The sequence below is a fragment of the Heterocephalus glaber genome, unplaced genomic scaffold (genome assembly GCF_053883595.1).
Source record: "Heterocephalus glaber isolate CG9 unplaced genomic scaffold, H.glaber_assembly_v1.0 deba00001447, whole genome shotgun sequence".
Lineage (NCBI taxonomy): Eukaryota > Metazoa > Chordata > Mammalia > Rodentia > Bathyergidae > Heterocephalus > Heterocephalus glaber.
The window spans coordinates 1,115,672-1,135,557 of NW_028258299.1; the positions used below are offsets into that span (position 1 = coordinate 1,115,672).

A 19,886-nucleotide genomic window follows, 5' to 3' on the forward strand; every position below is an offset into this window, starting at 1 on the left:
CTGAGGCCAGGGGCTTGGTGATTGCAGAAGTGGGACCTGGAGTGCGGCCCACCTGAGCCCCTCTGGCCTCTCACTGGCGCCAGGGTCCCCAGGCCACCAGAGCTGGGTCTTGTGCAAGTCGGGCTCCTTCCCAGAGCCCAGACCCCTCTTCTGAGCTTTTCCCTGATTGGGGCTGCCCTGCTGCTACCCAGAGGACAGGGGAGGGGTGGGGGCTTCGGGCCTCCCTCCTGGGCACTTCCCTAGAGGCCTGGTCCCCTCCCTGGCACCTCCAGGCCCACAGCAGGCAGGGCCCCATCCCACCAGGCCAGCAAGCACAGGTCCGTGGCCACAGGGCCCCCGAGGCTGCACCCATCCAATCCCCACAGGGTCTGGGGTTGGGCTCCTGGGCGGTCACCGGAGGCCCGGTCTCTGCTGGCTCCAGCCTGAGCTCTCCGCCCCACACGCACATCAGAAGACCTGAATTGCTCCTGTGCTCAGCTGTGCCTTAAAAAGCTAGGGGCCTGAGTCAGCTGTCACCCCTGCCTCTGCCCCTGGGAACGCCTGAGCTCACGGGGTGCTGGTCCCAGCAGCCCAGCCAGGGTGGGGACCCCGAAGCACCCACCCGCAGACCTGGGCCCTGTGGAAGGGGCAGCATGGTCGGGGGCAGACCCGGGTGGAGACTTGGGCGCACGCTCCCACGTGGCTGGGACCTCAAGTGACCTCTCTGGGACTCAATTTCCCCACCTGGAGGTAGAGAGCTGGCCCTTTCTCTGACCTTGGTTTGACCGGGGCTCTCAGTGTGCTAAGACTCTCTCAACCCCTTCTGGGGCCCGGGGTGGGCTGTGCTGGGGCAGGAAGGGACCCCAGGATTTGTGCCGAGCCCCCAGCTCCATGAGGGCACTGTGCTTCTCCTGGGTCTTCATCAGGTCCTTTCTGTCCAGCCCGAGCCCTACCTGTCGGCCCCTTTCCTCAAGGGCAAGATGTCCCCGGAGCCAGGGTCCGGCCAGCCAGGCCCTTGGGTTCCCAGGTATGGCCGCAGGCCCTTACAGTCCTGCCCTGGTGAGCAGCTCCTGCTAGCCAGCCTGGGTCTAGGGCAGCCTGGGGTTTGGGATGCTCGAGAGCTGCCTGGACTGGCCAGTGACTGGTGGCCTTACCCCCGTGGGGCAAGTGAGGCCTGGTCTGGGTGGTCCCAGCCCCTGGCCCTACCTGCTGGAGCTCCTCCTGCCCCTCCATTTTCTGGGGCGCAGGCCGCCATGGTGGGAGTGGGAGTGGCTGGGGCGGGGCTGGCAAGCAAGAGGCCCCCCTGCTTCCGATCCTGCACCAGCAGCTTCCCCTGTTCCTGCAGGCTTTCGAAGGTGTCCCCTGTCCTGATGCCCTCGGCTCCAAGATGGGCTGCGATGGGAAAGTCACCGGGCCCCACGCCCACTCAAGAGGCGCAGCTCATAGGATGACCTGGCCCCTGGGGAGCAGGAGGGACCTGCGGGCAGCCAGGGAGGACGCCCCGAAGGCTGCACCGTCCTCGGATGGGGGTCTGCCAGCGGGAAGTGACAGGGCCCGGAGGCTGCGTGGCAGCTCCCCTCACCCTGTCACAGCCACTCCCACTCCACGGCCTGGGGGCAGCTGGGACAGGGACAGGTCCGGTCCCGCCAAGGGGGCCGTACTGCCCCCACTTTCACTTGAGCACCCCAGGGACTCACCCTCTTCCTTTCCGTTTCTGTTCTGCCCTGAAGATAAACACGCTTGCCTGCGTAGCACTGCGTGGCTGCGGCCCACGCTATCTGCAGGTGGCCCAGCTGGGGCGGCAGAGGGCAGACGGCCAAGGTCACAGTGCTGGATGGTTGGGGGTGACAGTCACCATGAGGCAGGCAGAGTGCCCCGTCGTACCCAGGCCCGTCCTGGGAGCCCTGATAGCAAAGCAGAGACTACTGGCAGGGCCAGGGGCCTCAGAGAGGGGCGCCAGGCTGCCCATGGGCCTGTGGGCCTCCCATCACTGCTGGGCACCGGGGAGTGGTGGCCCCACAAGGCTGAGAGCCTTGCAGAGCTCTGTGTGGGACGCAGGCCATGCTCAGGTGTCTGGCTGCCCTGGGCACCTGGGGTGGGGCTGGCAGGTGACACTGGGCACAGGGCAGGAGACAGGGTTGCCAGACATGCTGGAGGCCTGAGGACTGCAGGCCAGGCAGCCCCAGTGCAGACAGCAGTGGCAAACAGGCTGCTCAGGGCCACACAGTGCTACCACACAGAAGCCGCTGCCCTGAGGGTGCCTCAGCAGGTGGGGCGCACCTTTCCCTAGGTCCTGACCCAGGCCAGACTGTGGGTGGAGGCCCAACAGGAAGGAGTAGGAGCTTTAACAGTTGCAGGAAAATGCGTCTTCCAGGTTCCCTAAACTCCCCAGCCGTGTGCTCACTCCCTCCCCCTTATCTGGGCTCACGCCCTCCCCCAGCTGTGTGCTCACACCCCCCCTGACTGCTAGGTTCACACTCCTGTCTGAGCTGTGTGTTCACACCGCCCAGGGGTAGTTGCCCTGTATTAGAGCTGACCACAGCTCTCTTAAGACCATGGACACTGGTGAGGCAGCTGCCCTCTGGCCTCTCTTGGAAGAGCTCCAGTCTGTCTCTTGGGGAAGACGGTGGTGGGGTGGGTGGAACCAGGACAGTGCCCAGTGCCCAAGACCTCACCGGCCCGGACTCTAGCATCTGTCTTCCATGAGCACTTGTCAGGGGCAGTTGGATGAACGGCCACTCGGTGCATGGCAGTGGCCCTGCCCTCCAGGGCAGCCCCTCCAGATCCGTGCCCACATGGGCATAGCCCCTGCTGAGACTCACCTGCCAGGGCTGGTCCTGCAGGTGTTTATTCCCCTCAGCCTCTGTTCCCTGGTCTCACTGGCTTTTAATCTCTGCGCTGCTCTTACTACATGGTGCCCTGTGGTGACTTTCTGGGTGGTGCAGTGTGTGGCTTCCCAGCAGCCCAGGCAGCGAGGATCTCAGGACACCTGGCTGTTCTGGGTGCCACTGAGCCTCCACCTCCTGGCAACCTGGCCCCCATCTGTGAAGAGCCAGACCTGATCTCTTCTGCACCAGGCCATGGTCCCTGGGGGTGGTGCAGACGGGCCATGGGCCTGAACAGACCCTTGTGTTTCTGGTGGTCAGCATGGCTGCTGCTGTCTGCCAAGAGCCCACTGGCGCTAAACCAAGAGCTGCGGTCGCTCCACAGGGCCCACTCTAGCTTTGTTGTTGGAGACCTGTGAGCTCTGACTCAGGCTTTTAAATGGCTCTCTTTAAATGTTCTACCAGTGAACACCAAGTAAGCACTTTCTGAAAATACCGCTGGGGTTTGAGAGGCACGTTTAAGAATAACATGGGGTAGGTTCTGTGGCAGGCCCAGGGCGGGCAGCCTCTGGCTGGTCGTTCCCAGGCCAGTGATTGATGCCATCTGGGGCATAGTGGGCGGCACTGGCACCCAAGGGCAAGGCTGTGGCAGTGCTGGGTCCCCAGCCACGCGGTCCAGCTGTGCCCAGGCCGCTTCCTGCAGGAACTTCTTCACCTTCGGCCCTGGGCTGTGCCCGAGGAGCTCAGGATTTGCTGCAGGCACAGCCTCCGCACTCCAGCCTCTCAGTCTCCCAGCCTCCCAATGCCCTGCTGCCCAGGGAAGAGGCCTGTTCTTTCCCAGATTGCCAGACATGGTCACCCTGGGGCCCCTGTCCAGGGCTGGGAGCTGGGACCCCAGTCCAGCAGCCCCCTGGCACGAGGACTGCTTTTTTCCTGCCCATCTCAGCCTCTCCAGCCCTGAGCCATGACTGACCCGTTGCAGGGGCTTATCAAAACTCTCAGCAGTTGGGGTGTGGGGAGCAGGCAGGAGGGACAGAGGGGCTGGCCGGTGCTGGCCCTGGGAGAGGCTGTGTGGGCCTAAAGGGTGCCCTCTGGACTGGGGCAGGGGTCCATTTGCATGCTTTGGCATGCAGGGTGGGCATGCTTCTGTTAGAGATTTTCACATCTTTAATCCATCCAAATGGCCGAGGGGCTTCGAGTGACAATGGGGGCTGAGGCCCAGCTGGGGATGCATGGTGCCACTGTGCAGGCTGGAAAGGGGAAGGGTGCCCGTCTGGGGCCCAGCCTGCTGCCTGTGGGCCGGGGTCTCGGCAGCACCAGGGCCCGTGGAGCTGCTCTGGGCAGAGCCTTCCCCGAGACGGGCTGGCTGCAGCAAGTCTCCCAGCCCGCTTGAGCCATGGGCCTCTGGGTGCAGGGTGGCTCTCCCCACATGGAGGTGCTGGAGCTGAAACCAGATGGTGGGGTGGGCTGCGAGTGACAGGGCTCCCCTCTTGCTCCTCTGCCCCAGTGCCCCTGCGGGGGGTCTCAGAGCCACCTGGGAGGGACAGGGAGGGGTGGGCCTGTGGTGGGTGTGTTTGCGGCTGGCCTGAGTGGCTGCAGTGCCCTGGAGCCCTGCCCACCTGTCTCGCTGCCAGGCCGGCTGAGGCTCTGCATGGCTGCCGCACACGGGCACAAAATCTAGGTCAGGGTGGTGCAGGGAGGCTGGGCAGCAGCGCCAGCTCCCTCTGCTCCAGTGGTTGCCAAAGCCCAGGGCAGGACCTGACCTACTGACCCAGGCTGGGCCCCTCCAGCAGCACCTGAGCAGGGCTTTGAAGCTGTCCGGGGCCGGGAGCTGGCGAGCGGGTGCAGGCCGTGCTGCTGTCAGCTGTTAGCTGATGTGGGACCCGGCCCTGGGGGACCTGGGGGTGTGGCTGCAGCAGTTCAGGCCCTGGCCTCCACTCCTTGACGCCCGCATGGCACCTCTGCAGTTTAGGGCCACCTGATGGCTTCCTCTCCAGGCTGTGGCTGTCACCCCCACCCAGGGCCATCGCCCCCAAGATTGGAGGTGGTGGCTGTCCTGAGGCTCTAGCTGCCCTCCTGTCCTAGCCACCCAGGGGTGGAATGGGAACAGTGACAACCCAGCCAGAGGGGCCTTTCCTCCCCTGCTGCCTCTGCCTTGGTGGGCCCTGCTCTCCAGCTGTGCCTGCACTGTCCTCTTGCTCCTCTGATCGTCTGTCTTGGGACCCAGTGCCGTACTTCTGGACTTGTCTGCCTACTGCACTGGGCTGGGGCCCCAGGAGCAGGGTGCATGCACGGGCGTGGGGCAGGGAGGGCTGCGGGCCAGGATGGGAGCCCCTGCTTGGTCAGCTGGGACAGCCGTGGTCACCCTGGGACAGCTGTGGCTTGGCCAGTTCTTGAGGTCCGTCTTCCTCCTCTCCAGGCCACGTGCCCCTCTGTAACCTTCGACCCCTCAGAACCAAGATGGGCTCAGCTCATCCCTGGGGATGTCTCCACTTGGGAATCTGAGGGCCGAGGCAGCAGAGGGCTTTTGTGTCAGGGACACCTGGGACTGGGGTGGGGCATTGCCAAAGACTGGCTTCTTGGCCTTGCCGTGGGAGCCCACCCCCTTCACCCACCCCGCTGTTACTTCCCAGGCCGGAGGCTGCTCAGCCTGTGCTGATGTGCGGGATGCAGGGGCTGTGGCCTGGAGGATGTGCTGGGCTGTGGTGCGAGCCTGACATCCTGCCAGGCCCGCTGGAGCAGCTCAGTTTCTGACAGAGGCTGCAACGTTGACAGGACCCTTGAGCCAGGCAGAAGCGACATCCCCTTGGCCCCGCTGTTGAATGATGAATGGCACAGGTCAGGCGCAGCTGCTGGGCCTGTCTTCAGGGAGGGCTGCTGCTTCCCCTGGGGCTCACATGTTTATGAGAAGTAATTACCACTTCCCAGAGAGGTGGACCCTGGTGCTCACATTCTGGGGTGCAGGGCCGGCACGACTCTTGGGGATCAGCAGCCTAGGAAGGCACCTGTGGGTGTTGGCTCTGCTTCTGCCTGGCTGTGAGCCCCTGGGTGGGACTCCCCTGCCTCAGTTTCCCCTTCTGGGAAGCGCTGAGATTGGAGTGGCGACCGCTGTGCCTCCTGGCCTGGGCAGTCAGAGGCAGTGCTCGGCCCTGGTGCTGGTGGGTGGCCGCAGTGTCCCTGCCCGCTCTGTGCTGCTGGACCCGGCACAGCTGTGACTCAGTGGCAGTGGGCCGTCAGGAGCGTTTGGTTAGAGACTGATGTAGGTTGGAAGTCGGGGGTCTGAACCTGAGGTGCCTGCAAAGGGCCAGAAGCTGTAGATCGGCCTGCTTCCATGCTGGGCCTCCTGCTCCCCGGGGCTGTTGGGAAGTGGGCACAGCTGCCCAGGTACTGACAGGGCCTGGGACCCTAAGAACAGCAGAGCCAGTGTCTTGGGACCCCCTTGCAGTGGCCACCAAAGGGCGTTATACTTGGAGCTGGGGTGCAAGAGCCTCAGCCCCAGCAGAGCCTGAGTGCCTGCCCGCTCCTGGCCCTTCTTCCTCCTGGAGGCTGCAGTGAGTGGCCGGGCCCCAAGCCGCTGGTCCTCGCCAGGTGACAGATGGGGAAACTGAGGGCAGGGTGCAGGAGTTACCATGGTTACCCAGAGGCAGGCAGAACCAGGACTTGCACTGGGGTCTCTAACCTCCTGGCCTAGCACTGCTCTGGGCTCCCGTCTGCAGTAACCTTCGAGGCTCCTTCCCCTCCTGAGGCCTTTCCTGGAAGGTGTCAGGAGCCTTGATGGACTCTGCACTGCCCTCAACTGCCCACACTGCTTCCTGCTGGCCAGCAGAGGGCTCTGGGGCCTTGGCCAAGGAGTCCAGCCCATCCTGGTTGAGGGGAACCGAGGCTCTGCTGTGGGGCACTTGCCCCACTGACACCAAGTCTCCTGCTCTCCCTGGAGCTGTTCTCTGTCGGGCTGGGGCCGTGTGCTGGCCCAGTGTCCTTCATCCAGACCCTTCTCTGGGTCTTCGGTGGTGCTCAAAAGTGGGGGCTTCTGGGCAGGACAACGTTGGGGAGAAGGGGCCACCTCTCGCCCCTCAGTGGGGAGCAGCTCCAGGGGTTGGGTGCCAGCTTCTGCCAGGCTCTGGTGCTGCCCACCATGGGACTCTGGGCCCATCCCTGGGCCTCTCAAGAATCCCATCCAGGCTGTAGGGCCCAGAAGCACCCCCAGGTGAGAGAGACTAGAGGGAGACTCTGAGGGCCCCGGGTGGGCAGCATGGTGGAGGGAGTGTAGCTCCTGGGGAGCGCAAGGAACGGAGAGGACCCTCAGGGTCAGTGACCCTGTGATGGGGAGGAGGTGGCTGCTGCCTGGTGCAAAACTGGGTGAGGTGAGCATGCATGTGGGTCCCCTGGACAGCAAGGAAACCGAGGCACAGGGAGAGGGTGGGCTCTGTCCGCCTGCAGGCCGGGGCTGCAGCCCACCTGTGTGCCCTGCCCCTCTCCTGGCAAAACCTTTGAACAGAGCCCTCAGCCAGATCGGGCCCTAGACTGGCCTGTGGGTGCAGGCGGTGAGGACTGTGGCAGGGAGCAGGGTCCCGAGCTCGGGACAGGCTCTGCTCACCCCCGGCACCCACTGACCGCTCCCACTGCCCTCCGCAAGGGAGAAGCAGATTAGACTCCTGGGCCTCGGACTCTTGTTCACCACCGAGCCTTCCAGGGCGCCCCCGGCCGGGCCACGCTGGAGGACAAGGACGGAGCTCAGCTTAAATGCCCAGGAAGGAGGCAGAGGAGATCAGAATCTTAGCAAATCAACATGTGCCTCAGCAGGGTTTAATCACCGCCTTTAATCGCAGCAGTGCTGACGGAAATCATTGCCGACTACGTGGGGGCTGGCCAGGGTGTGAATGGGTTATTTACTGGGACCTGAACTTGGGTTTCACCGACTTCTGGGGGAGCTCGGGGCCTTGCGCCTGTGCCGGGGAACGGGGCGGCCCGCTCAGCCCCTCCCTCCTTCCCAGGTGCCCACTCTCATGTCTGTCTTCTATCTTTTCTCCCTCTCCCTCTCTGCCTCGGTTTCTCCTCTTTGGGGATTTGGGACCTTGGGCCTCTCCTTAGGGGACTGTCCTGGGACACAGCCCGGGTGTGGGGCACCCAGCAGCCAGCATCAGTCTCGCATCTGGGGCACGGCTGCCCCTTCTTGGTGGCCGGCCCCACCATGTGGTGCCGCTGTAGCCGGCGGGACCTTGCTCAGACTACGGGGCACCCTCATGTCCCGGCTCTGCCAAGAGGCTTTTTGCACACTGAGAGCGGCCTGTTGAGGCAGGTCCTGGCATCCAGGGCACCACGCGGAGGAAGGAGCAGGCCGGCCCTCCAGCCACCAGGCAGGGCTAGGGTTTGCCTTCACTCTGGGGCCCAGCCTGGCATGAGGCTGTCACGGGGGCGTGGTGTGGCTGGGAGCACATTGGCAGCCCATGCCCTCTGTTCGGGCCCATGCGCTGCCTGGTCTCCAGGGCCTGGCTCCAGAAGTCCCCCTGGCCACCCCTCGCCACTGGGATGGAAGGTGGAGCCCTTGGGACGGCTGTGGGGACCATCACTCATGGGCAGGTGCTGGGCACACAGGTCCGGTCCCAGATGTGCTGCCTGAGGGCCATGGGCAGAGCCTGGCAAGGTAGACGCTGCCCCTGTGTGCCAGACAGGACCTTGCCCGAGACACTGCTCTATGAGGCTGCACCCAGCACCCCTGAGACCCCAGGCATCACAGAGCACCCTGGGAGCGGCTTGGATGCAAGAGGGCTGGAGCTCCCCCAGGAGGGACCTCGTGAGGGACTCCTGGGACTGGATCCCCAGGGCTGCCAGAGGGGGCATGTGGCTCCGCCCCGTGGGGGCACGCAACTGCCCCTTGGGGAGCGAGGGGAGGGCGGGTGCACAGCGGAGGCTGCTGGAGCCAAGAGGGAGGAAGCATCAGCCGGCGCCGCCTCCCCTCCCGGCAGCAGAAGCTGGGCCGCCAAGGGTTAAGGGTGGGCGGGGCTCCTGCGGGAGGGGCGGTCCCCAGGCTGCGGCTCCTCCCGAGCTCCCCTCCCCTCTCTCCCTCTGCGGCTTTGAACCGGCATGGGTGCTGAGTGCGGGAAGCCCTGGCTCAGGCTGGGGCTCAGGGCACACTGGAGGCGGGCGCAGGGTCCCGGCCCCTGTGGCTGTGCTAACTGAGGTTGTTGCCCAGGGGCCATGGAAGAGCCTGGGCCACCCCGTGGGCTCAGCCAGGACCAAGGTAAGGGGTGGGAGGGCCCCCGGAAGGGGGCTGTGCTGCGGAGGCGGGGACCCCATTCCCACCTGCGGAGGGCTGTGCCGGACTCCTCCCTGAGGGCGGGGACCCCATTCCCACCCACTGCCAGACAGCTCCTCGCCCCTCCCGCCGTGGGCTGGCGCCTTGCAGTGAGAGACCCCTGCGGAGGGCACAGAAGTCTTGGGGGGCAGCAGGAGGTGACCCCTTCCCCGACCCCCAGCTGCCCCAGGGGATGTGGCTGCCTGGAGGCGTGGGCTCTGCCTGTGGGGCTCCGGGGCTGTCCTGTCGGACCCCAGCGCCCTGGCCCTGGCTCCAGTCAGCACCATGGACAGGGCAGCTGCCTTCTCTTCAAGGGGCAGCTGTTTGCCAGGCCCTCGAGGTTCCAGCTCAGCTCTGCCCCACTTTCCTGACCTGGGAGATGGCAGTGCTTTGGGCGGACGGGCAGTGCCAACAGCTGGGGTGCGGGCACCGAAGGCTTCCTGGGGTGTGAGGGGGCTGCCCCAGGGCATCTGCACAGGCACCTTCTTCACTGGGTGAGCAGAGCTTCTGTGCCAGGGACTCTATCTGCCCCAGATGCGGTGCCAGCTCTGGGTCAGGGGTAGAAGAGGCCAGTGGGGAAGGGGTGCCAGCACAGCAGGGCCCACTTGGGTGGACAGCAGAGAGAACTTCCTGAACAAGGGCTGGCTTTCCAGCAGAGGAGGAGCCTGCCCTGGCCATTTGTTGGGACCCTGGTTGTTCTGGGCGAAGCTTGTTCTACTGCTGACCGGCATGGGTGTCAGAGAGCTCTGGGGAGCTTGGGGGGCTGTGTGACCTCTCCTGGAGCACCCGCCCTCTGTGAGCTCCGTGGACAAGAGGGACATTGTGGGGCCACCTCTCGCAGCAGCTTGTGAGGGTGGAAGCCAGTGTGCCTGCAGTGTCGTGTGTACCTGGCCTGTGCCTGGCCCCTCTGCTCTTGGCCGAGAGGCCCTCTGTGAATGGAGGCAGTGAGTCCGGTGTGGATGGGGCTGCCAGTGTGGACATGCAGTGGTCCTCGTGGGAACGGCCGGCTGTGAGCGGGTGAACCCTCCCTGACCACAGCCCCACCCCTGGGCTGCGGACAGCTGACTCCTGACGGGCAGGGCCAGCCGGCCTGGGGGAGATGCAAGAGCATGGTCCTCGCAGTCTCAGTGTGCAGCAAGGGCGCAGCAGATGGGCCGGCGTCCTGGGCCCAGCTCTCCATCTGCCCCGCTGATGAACTGGTGACGAAGTCTCCCAGTGCCTGGCGCTTCTCCTGGAGAGCTGGACGGCGCCCTTTCCCAGAGCAGGTGTGGGGTGCAGGCACCTCCCAGGGCCAGTCTGGCAGCCCCGTTATCGATGAGACTGCTGGGGGAGGCGGGAGGGATGGGTAATCGGACGCGCCTGTTTTCCTGGAGTTCGCTTCCAGCACAGTGCACAGGGGCTCCTGGCCAGCTGGACAGACTTCCTGGGTGGGAAAAGTGGGGGCTGCCTGGGAGGTTGCCCCAGGCAGCACCTTGGGGTGCAGGTCCCACACCAGCTGAGCAGTGGTGACCACTGGCCTTGCATGGGTCACAAGAGACCACAGTGGGCTCCTGGGGGTGAGAGGCCCCTCCAGCTTTGCCAGGAGGAGCCAGGCAGGCCCTGGGTTCTGGGAAGCCCTGTCCGGGGCAGTGGGCTGCCTTGTTGTGGGGGATGGTCCCCTCAGCCTGCTCAGGAGCACAGCCCTGGGGCTCTGAGGAACTTGGAGCATCTCAACCCCAGGTTAATCAGCGGGGTCCCTGCAGTCAGCACTCCGTTCTCCCCGAAGCTGCTGGCCACTGGGGTCAAGCCGACCGACTGCGGCCAGCTGGTGTGCAGGCCACCTCGAGCTCAGAGGTGGGGACAGAGCAGGGAGAGCCTCACCTGTCCGCATGGGTGGGACACAGGGCTGGGGTAGCCAGCCGAGTGTCCGGGCTGGCGAGAGCGGGCGGGCACCTGGACAGGACTGGCGACTCACACGGTGGTGGGAAACTTTAGAGCGTCAAACTTGGGGACCAGCTTGGTTCCCGAACATGCTCTGCCGAGGCTCCCAGGCCAGTGCCCAGCTGGCTGGAGTGGCCCAGCCCTGGGCTCTGGCCCTCGGGGCTCTGCTGGCCGTGTCCTCCACCCCCGGGGTCCAGACTGGCCCTGGCCCCTGGGAAGCCCCACCTCTGCAGCCCCTCTGGGCACCAGGCAGTGGCTCGGGGGGCCAGGACCTGTCCCATCTGGACACCTGCCCCTAGGAGGCCAGGCCAGGCAGGTGCTGTGTGCTTGGCCAGGCCCCGCTGGAGAGTGAGAGGCAGCGGAGGCCTCAAGGAAGAGTGGCTGGTGGCAGGGAAAGGAGCCCCCGGGGACACAGGGATGCAGGGCACCTGCGGGAGCAGGAAGCTGTGAAATGGGCTATTAATAGAGTCCTCTTCCTGGCGGGGCTGTCAAACGTGATTAATGCCACCACTGTGAGCTGAGCTGCCACGTGCCACCAGCTAGGGACAGAGGAGACACTGAGGGGTAGGCTGGGCTCTGCTGGGTGGGCAGAGGAAGGCCGGATGTTGGGGAGTCCTGATTGGAAGGCACCATGCCCCCCTCTATTAAGACACCTGGAAGACAGCATGGGGTGAGGGTCCTGTGTGGGCAGGAGTGGGGACCCTTGGATGAGAAGGGCTTCCTTGGGGCCAGTGCTGGCCAGGGAATGGCCCTGGCCTTAGAGAATGTCATCTTGCTGCTGCTGCCAGCCAAGTGCACCGCCTGGTGGCAGAGCTCCTGACACTGCTGGGTCCTTGCCACCAGAGGGCCAGCTGGAGGCCCCTGGGCTGCCGCCCTGCCTCTGGACCGGGATGGGGGCTGGCTCGGATGGGCCAAGTTGCTGCTGTCTCCAGCCCAGCCCAGCCATCCAGGCCAGGCTGCTCACGTCCCGGGACCTCACTCTGAGGGAAGGCAAGGCTTGGGCCTGGGGATGGCCAGTGGTGCAGGGGACAGAGCATGGGCTCGGGATGACGGTGTCTATCCTCTAAGACGCTCGCTACCCTGGCTGCCCCTGGGGTCTGAGTGCTGCGGAGCCAGATGAGGCAGGGGTCAGGTCCTCCCCACGCCAGAAGCCTCCACACCTGCTGATGGCTGGGGTCACCCGTGACACGGCAGGCCCAGCTGGAGGACCAGGGTGTGTGTGGCTCTTCCCAGCTTGTCTGGGGCGGGCCTGGCTTGCTGACTGGTCACTAACCCAGGGATGGGCAGTGGCCACTGTCTCACTGCCCTTGCTGAGACCCCTACAGCCCTGGCTCTGGTGTCCTGGAGGGACAGGCAGCACCACCATGGGGTCCTGCTGGGGGAGGCTGGAGGGAGCCGACTCACGCTCCCTGATAAAGTAAAAATAGTTGGGGAGGAGGCACCCAGACGTGCGGGGGGGACGAGTCGCTTCTCCCAGCCGTTTAAATAATCTCGGCCATATGTGTGTGGGCCCATCCCTCCCTCCCTCCGAGCGGAGCTGGCCAGGGGCTGGGCTTCTCCCAGCGGGTGCAGCCACAGGACTGGGGCAGGAGGCTGCCTGCTTTCCTTCTCTCCACAGCAGTCTGAGCACCTGCTGTATGCAGAGCTGGGCCCCAGCAGAGTGGGGGCGGGGAAAGGGCAGGAGCCCAGCTCTGCAATGTCCCACAGAGACGGGGTCACTCTAAGTGGGGTGGACACGGGAAGGCCCCCTGCAAGGCACAGAGGAGGGACAGAGGCCCGGGGCTCAGGCCCAGGGGCCCGTGCGGTGGTGCCCTGCAGGGAGGCGGGAACGGTCCCTCAGCCCGGCTGCACATCCTCTGAGTTAGTCTGTGCAGTTGCTGTGCCCTGCTCCTGGGAGGGGGCTGCACACCTGCAGGTGCCCCGTGTGTGTGTGTGTGTGTGTGTGTGTGTGTGTGTGTGTCTGTGTGCACTCACAGGCACACGCGTGCACCACTAAGCCCATGGGTGTCACTGTGTGGGTTTTGTTGGAGGATTAAATTGATTTTCCAGCTTTCCCCGGGGAAGAGGCAGGGACACTGAGCTGCTGCTGGCCTCTTGTGGATGGTGGCCCGAGGCCAGGTCACCTGCTGCCGTAGGACAAGACTGATCCTCAGCGCACACAACCGCACGGCACCGCCACCAGCATCACCAGTGCTCCCTCCTCCTCATGGCTGCCTCTGGGTCCTGTGCAGGCTTGAGGAGGAAGGAGTGTGGGTGAGGCAGGTGCGCCTTGGCACTGTGGGGAAACTGAGGCATGGGTGGGTAGGTGCTGCCGTGGGGGGCGGAGCTCCGCTCCCCAGCAGCCACTGAGGCTAGGCTGACAGGAGCCCCATGAGCCCACCATGCCCTCTCCCAAGTCCAGGGTGGCTCCAGCTGTCTCTCTGCCTGTCCTGGGCATGAGGGTAGCGGTGACTGTGGGCTCATGTGCACACTGTGCCCATCACATGTTTGTGTCCAGTGAGTGCCTGCTGGGGACAGGGTGGGGAGCAGGTCCTCAGAGCGCCCGGGCTCACAGGAGTCCTGGGGCACCACCTAGGGAGGGCCCCTGGGGAGCTGTGGTGGACACCGTCCCTCCCTGGCCAGGGTGGGAGCCCTGGTCTGGGTGCAGGGCTGGTGCCAGCAGCTGGTCCTCAACAGCTGTCAGTCCTGGGCCCCTGGTCCAGATTTGGGGGAGCCTGGGCTGCCTGGGTGTGGGCCATGGCCGAGCAGGGTGCTGCATCCTTGGCTGCCCAAGGCAGCAGGTGCCAGGCCCTGGGCCAGCAGGAGAAGCTTTAGGTCCGAACCCCAGCATGCAGTTGGCTGCACTTGGCGAGGAGTGGAGCGAGGTGGGTCCCCGCCTGGCGGTCCAGCCATCAGCTCTGCGCCTGTACTGGGGGCAGTGACCGGGCCGTGTCCTCTGGCCATGCTGGTCTCAGGGTGGCACAGCTGCCCAGGCTGGGCACTCCCTTGTGATGTCCTTGTCTGGTGCATTGCCTCACTTGGCCCTGCCCACTGGCCTGTGTCCACCTGTCCCTGAATGTCAGAGTGGGTGGGCTCACCTTGGCCCCAAGGCAGTGGGGGGACTCCCTGCAGAGCCGTGCATGGGGTGGATTAGCTGGGCCTCCACCTGCCTGGTCAGCAGAGGATTATGGCCTGGCACTGCCGAGGAGGAGTCAAGGGGCCTGGGGGTGGGGGCTACACCTGTGCCCCTCCCAGGCCCCCCAGGCCCCTGGCCCCTCCCTGGGTGAATAGTGAGACAGGGTAGGGGCAAGGGTGGCTGCCCTGGGGGGCCTTGTGGGGGTGGGGCAGGAGCGCCCCTAGGCTGGGCCCAAGCCAGGGCACCCTGCGGGCAGAGGGGAACTGAGGCTTCCTGACCCAGTCTTCCGTGGGCTCCGAGCAGGAAGTGAGTGCCCTGACTGTGGGGAGGGACACTGATGCCACGGGGCAGACAAGGAGGCTGCGGCCTCTCACCCAGCCTCGGGTCCTCGGTGGCCCCAGTGTCTCCTGGTACTTGGACCTGTGTCCCGGCCTGGCTGCCTGGAGCCCCTGGGGTTCACACACGGGGATTCTAGGGGGCTCCCAGGGACTCTCAGGACTGCAGCCCCTTCCTGTCCTGGAGGCGAAAGCGTCCCTAATCTGATTCGAGCAGAGGGGAGGCTGCCTGCTGACCTCCAGCTGGAAAACGAGGCAGGGCCTCTACCAGGGCCCCTAATTAGGTTCTGGGCTTGGCTTTGAGCTGATTATATCCGATCTGGCCTGGTGGGTCGTGGTTCTCTGTGGCCAGGGTTCCTGTTGCCAGGGATGCAGGGATGGCAGGCCTGGGATGACAGGGCGGGCTTGGGCGAGAGCACCAAACATCCTCATCCCAGTGGTGCTTGGCTGGGCATGTGGTCAGCACAGGGCCTGGCCAGGGAGGTGGGTGAGGCAGGACTCTCGTGTCCCCTCCTCCCACCAGGGCAGCCCAGCACACCTAGCCAGCACTGCAGCTGATGTGACCGGGCCGGGGTCTGGGGCCCTTGCTGGTAGATGGGGCTCCTGCCTGGGTTGGAGGACATCACGAGGGGCAGCCTCCCCGCATGCCAGCCTCAGGGCACAGTGCAGCGATGGATAGGTCCAGAGTGGCGGCTGACTCCAGGGCCCTGGTCCCGTGGGCGAGGGGAAAGGTCGGTCTGGGGCTGGGCCTTGGGGTGGAACTGCAAAGCCCTGGCCCTGGAGTGAGGTGGAGGAGAGGGCCTGGCTCAGGGACCCACGCCATCCTGCCTGGCCAGGAGTCACAGCAGAAAGGGGCCCTGCGCCGAGGCCTGCAGCGGAGGAGGTTCAGGTCCTGGGCCTGGGCTTTGGAGCACATGTTGCTGCTTCCATCCTGCCCTCTGGTCCTCTTGCTTGCCCGGGACATCCGGGATCCACTTGGAGGTCCCTGTAAGGGTCAGGGATTGGGTAGGGGTAAGAGCTTGGCCCAGGACAGAGAGGGACAGACACCAGGTCTCAGGCACCCAGGGCAGGCCGTGTGTGGGATGCGCCCCACAGAGGGCTCTAAGGCCCCACCACCGGGCGAGCCATGGGGTCCCCAGACCTTGCAGCTGCATCCCTGGGTCCCGGGAGACCCCGTCTGTCCTGCTGCATGTGGGTCTGGCGGCCCGGGCCTTCTTGGGGTGAGTGGCGGCTCTCCTGGCAGCTGGGTGTTCCCCTGGCCTAAATCCTCTGGGCAGCTGGGCTGGAGCACAGCGGGCGGGATTAGTGGGGGATTGGCAGAGGGTGGGCAGGGCGGGGCCAGCAGCCTGCCCCCATGAAGCTCTTCCTGGGCTCCGGGACGCTGCGGGCAGGTGGACTGGCCCAGGGTGCGGCTGGCAGTCGGGCCCATGCTGGCAGGGCCACCACTCAGGGATGCCTGGCCCCCAGCCATCCACCACCAGCTGGGCACAGGCGCGGTGGCCTGCCTGGCCGAGGCACTGCTCTGGGTTGGAGGGAGTGTGGTGGTGTCGCCATGGTGGCAGCTCGGCCCAGGAAGTAAGGGTCCGGGGCGAGGCCTGGCTGGGGATGGCCAGCCTCGTGGGGTGGGGGACCGTTCAGGCAGCCCGTGGACTCTCCCGCCTGCCCACACAGGCCTCCAGCCTCCTGCTGCCTTGTGCTTCCCTTGTGGGTCTCGATGTCGGCCCCTCACCCCTCAGCCACTCGGAAACGCCCAAGTCACCCAACCCCTGGAGCAGAGCCTGGAGGCCCAGCACACCAGGCCCAGGGGGATGTGCGAGTGGGCCCCGGGCCGGCAGAGGGGGCTCCGGCTGGCAGAGGGCTTCCTCCAGCTGCCACCTCCCGGGTCCCTGCCACAGGCCCCTCGGGCCTGTCTGTGCTCCCACGGTCCCTGTCTCGGGCGTCCTCACGTCAGCATCAGCCTCTTCCAAGGAGACCAGGGCTGGCGCTGCTCACCTAGATGCCCACCCAGAGCCCGTTGTGCAGACCTTGGGGCCTGGATTTCTCTGAGCTTTGGTGTGGGACCTTCTGGGTCCTGGTTTCCTAGGAGCACGCGTGCAGGCCTGAGTGGGGGCTGACCTGTCCCTGGGCTGGGACCACCTCCCCAGAGCCCAGGACAGGAGGCAGAGAGGCCAGAGGAGGCAGTGTCTCCAGGAGGGCCAGGTGTGCACTCGGGCCCGATGCCTTGGCTCCCAGCCCCGAGCCCCACTCTGACAGCCCCCGGGTGGCCCTGGGAGTGGATGCTTGCAGAGCCAGCAGTGCCACGTGCAGGGACAGTGACTTTCCTGGGGAGGAGAGGAAGGGGCAGGGCAGGTGTGATGGTCTTCAGGATCGGCCCATGCTGGGGCAGCAGCCAGGCTGGGCACTGGGCTGGCGCCTGCCTGGGACCTACCTTGTGCCCAGCACTGTGGCTCTGCTCTGAGGCTGCCGCAAGCCAGCTGGGCCGCTGCTCCGTCCTGGGCCGGGGCCCTCATGCTTTCGAGGTCTGGGTGACAGTTGCCCTGGGGCCGGGCATGGGGTGATGCTGGGCCTTGGCTGAATGGGCGGGAGCACAGCCCTGGGACCAGGTGGCTGTGGTCCCTGTCAGCAGGGGCGCCGAGTGACCTGGTGGCTGATCCCTGGCCTCAGTGCGCGGGCGGGGTGGCCCTCAGGCACCCTGGGTGCAGGCTGCTCACAGCCCCTCTGAGTCGTCCGTCTGTGTCCAGTGGAGCGGTGCATGAGTGCCATGCAGGAGGGAACGCAGATGGTGAAGCTCCGCGGCAGTTCCAAGGGCCTGGTCCGCTTCTACTACCTGGATGAGCACCGCTCCTGCCTGCGCTGGAGGCCCTCACGCAAGAATGAGAAGGCCAAGAGTGAGTGGCCTTTTGGGGCTCCCCGGCTCTGGGCTGCGGGGTGGGAGGGGTCAGCCCACCACGCAGGACCCTGGGTGGCCCCGGGCCATATGCTGGGGTGAGGGATTGAGAACCCAGCTGGGCACCCTGGGGTGGGCCTGGGTGCCAAGTGTTGGCCCTGGCAGCCACAGGGGACGCCGGGGGTCTGCAGGGGCCACTGAGCTGGACAGCGTTGGGCAGGGACAGATGGGCAGGGTTGGGGCAGAGGGCAAGGTGAGGCCCTGCAGCAGGGAGAGACCCATGAAGGTTTGGCAGGCTGGGAAAGGGGCATTTCTGGCACCTTCTGTCCATGGGCATGGCCTGGGTCAAGCAGGGCCCAGCCCTGAAGTTGCCAAGGGCACTGCCACAGATCCCAGGAGGGAGATCTCCCTGCTGCAGAGCCCAAGAGGCCCCGGGAGAAGGTCCCACAGCGGTGCACTGGGCGGAGCACAGCTTGCTGGGTGGCATTGGCTCACCTGTCCCATCTGGCTGCCTCAGGGTGACTGTCCCTTGGGCTGGGGGGAGCCAGAGGAGCCCCGGTGCCCAGTTGGGTGCATCGGCTCTGTGCTGGGCACCACTCTGCCACAGAGCTGGCATTCTACAGGCGACATGGGCCACTTCCTAGTGTGCTGAGCCATGCAGGACGTGGAGGTCCAGGAGGGTGCGGGGCAGAATGGCAGCTGGCCAGGCTCCTGCCACCCACCCAAGACCCAGTTTGGTGCCAGGAGCCCACCTGGCCTTGGGGAGTCCTGTGGAGGAAGGAACAGCATGGGGCAGCTGTCGTCTGGACCAGGCCCTGATCCATGTCCCCACTGCCACACATGCCGGGGAGCCAGAGTAAGGCTGACTGGCTGGGGTGCTGGGGTCCCGGCTGTGCTGAGCTCAGAGATTCCGGCCCCACGGCCTGCACTGGGAGGAGTCTCGGAAACATGGTCAGAGCTTCCAGAGTTAGCTTTCAAGGCGAGGCTCTGTGGAGCCCCAGCGCTGAGCTCCACGCCCACTCTGCCTGGCTCACCCTGAAGGTGACCACGGGATCTCCACACCTGGGTGGCTGCTGCCTTTGGTGGAGCAGAGATGCGTGGGCTGGAGCTGGAGGTGGAAGTGGCTGTCGGCTGCCTCGCTGCACGGCTCTGCACACGCGGAGCCCCGAGCCAGCTGGGCTGTCGGCTGCGGGCAGGCCGTCCCCCTCCTCTTGGGGGTACCTGGGACCCGAGGGACAGAGCAACCCGGGGAGGGGTCCTCCTTTGTCCAGAGCCGGGGGAGGTTCTGGCGGAGGGCTCCGTGGGGCACCTGCTCCAGGATGCTCTGTCCCGGCCCTGGGACCGACCCACTGCCCTCCCCCGGCCCGCAGTCTCCATTGACTCCATCCAGGAGGTGAGCGAGGGGCGGCAGTCTGAGATATTCCAGCGCTACCCCGACGGCAGCTTTGACCCCAACTGCTGCTTCAGCATCTACCACGGCAGCCACCGCGAGTCGCTGGACCTGGTCTCCCCCAGTGGGGACAAGGCCCGGACCTGGGTCACGGGCCTGCGCTACCTCATGGCCGGCATCAGCGATGAGGACAGCCTGGCCCGCCGCCAGCGCACCCGGGACCAATATCCTTGGACGCCGGGTGGGGACCCAGCCCCCGCGTGGGCTTCCCTGGGGACGGCAGGCTGGCGGGGCCAGGCGTGCACTGGTGTTGGCCCTAACGCGGCCCCAAAGTGGCTGAAGCAGACGTTCGACGAGGCCGACAAGAACGGGGACGGCAGCCTGAGCATTGGCGAGGTCCTGCAGCTGCTGCACAAGCTCAATGTGAACCTGCCCCGCCAGCGGGTGAAGCAGATGTTCCAGGTGAGCGCGGGGCATGGCCGGTGGCTGTGTGGGGCGGTCGGAGGCAGGGGCCTGGGGGCTGCTCTGGGAGGCTGGGCCGGGACTTGGCTGCAGGCTCTGGGGCAGGGCTGAGCACTGGGCGCAGGGCCCCCTGGCGGGAGGACCCCCTCCCCTGCCTGCCCTGGCTGGTCGCCCCCACCCCTCTGCACCTGCAGTGCAGCTCTGGGCTCAGCAGAGCCCTCCTCAGGGTGAGGCTGCTCCAGGGACCCAGCAGCAGTGAACAGGACGCAGGGCCGGAGTAGCCCTGGAGGCGGAGGATGGTCAGCTGGTGGGGTAGGAGCACGAGCTGAAGTGGCTCAGGGGTCGACTTGGGCAGCTCCGTGGTGGCGGCTCTCACCCGCCCTAGGGGGCCCCGGTCCTGCTATGCAGCCCCAGGCCGGGCGTGACGGGCCGGGCCAGCTCAGGTCTCCTGGGAGTTGGCATCTATGTGACTGCAGCGGACTCTCGATGCCGCTCGCAGCGGCCTGGAACTCCTAATCAGAGCACAGAGGTGTGTGGCAAGTGGAGCAGCTTCAACACAATTTCATTAAGTCCGAGATGACACAGAACATGGTGCACCCTCCAGCCCCCGAGGCTGGCTGAGCAGAGAGCTCAGGGGAGGCACAGGCTGCTGTGTGCTGAGGCCAGGAGGCTGCGGGG

The 19,886-nt window shown here is 65.8% G+C and overlaps 1 protein-coding gene across 7 annotated transcripts in view; it reads left to right on the forward strand.

The window, feature by feature from the left end:
* The window catches only part of Plch2 (phospholipase C eta 2), a 62,001-nt gene that overhangs the window by 23,766 nt on the left and 18,349 nt on the right, over positions 1 to 19,886 (forward strand). For 5 of the 7 annotated variants that reach the window (XM_087214361.1, XM_087214356.1, XM_087214357.1 and 2 more), the window contains 2 exons: positions 17,211 to 17,357; positions 18,727 to 19,208. In XM_087214361.1, the coding sequence (XP_087070487.1) occupies positions 17,211 to 17,357; positions 18,727 to 19,208 (629 nt within the window). Of the gene's footprint in view, positions 1 to 8,846; positions 9,046 to 17,210; positions 17,358 to 18,726; positions 19,209 to 19,886 lie in introns of those variants that run through there. The other 2 variants (XM_087214363.1, XM_087214362.1) reach the window with 2 other exon arrangements.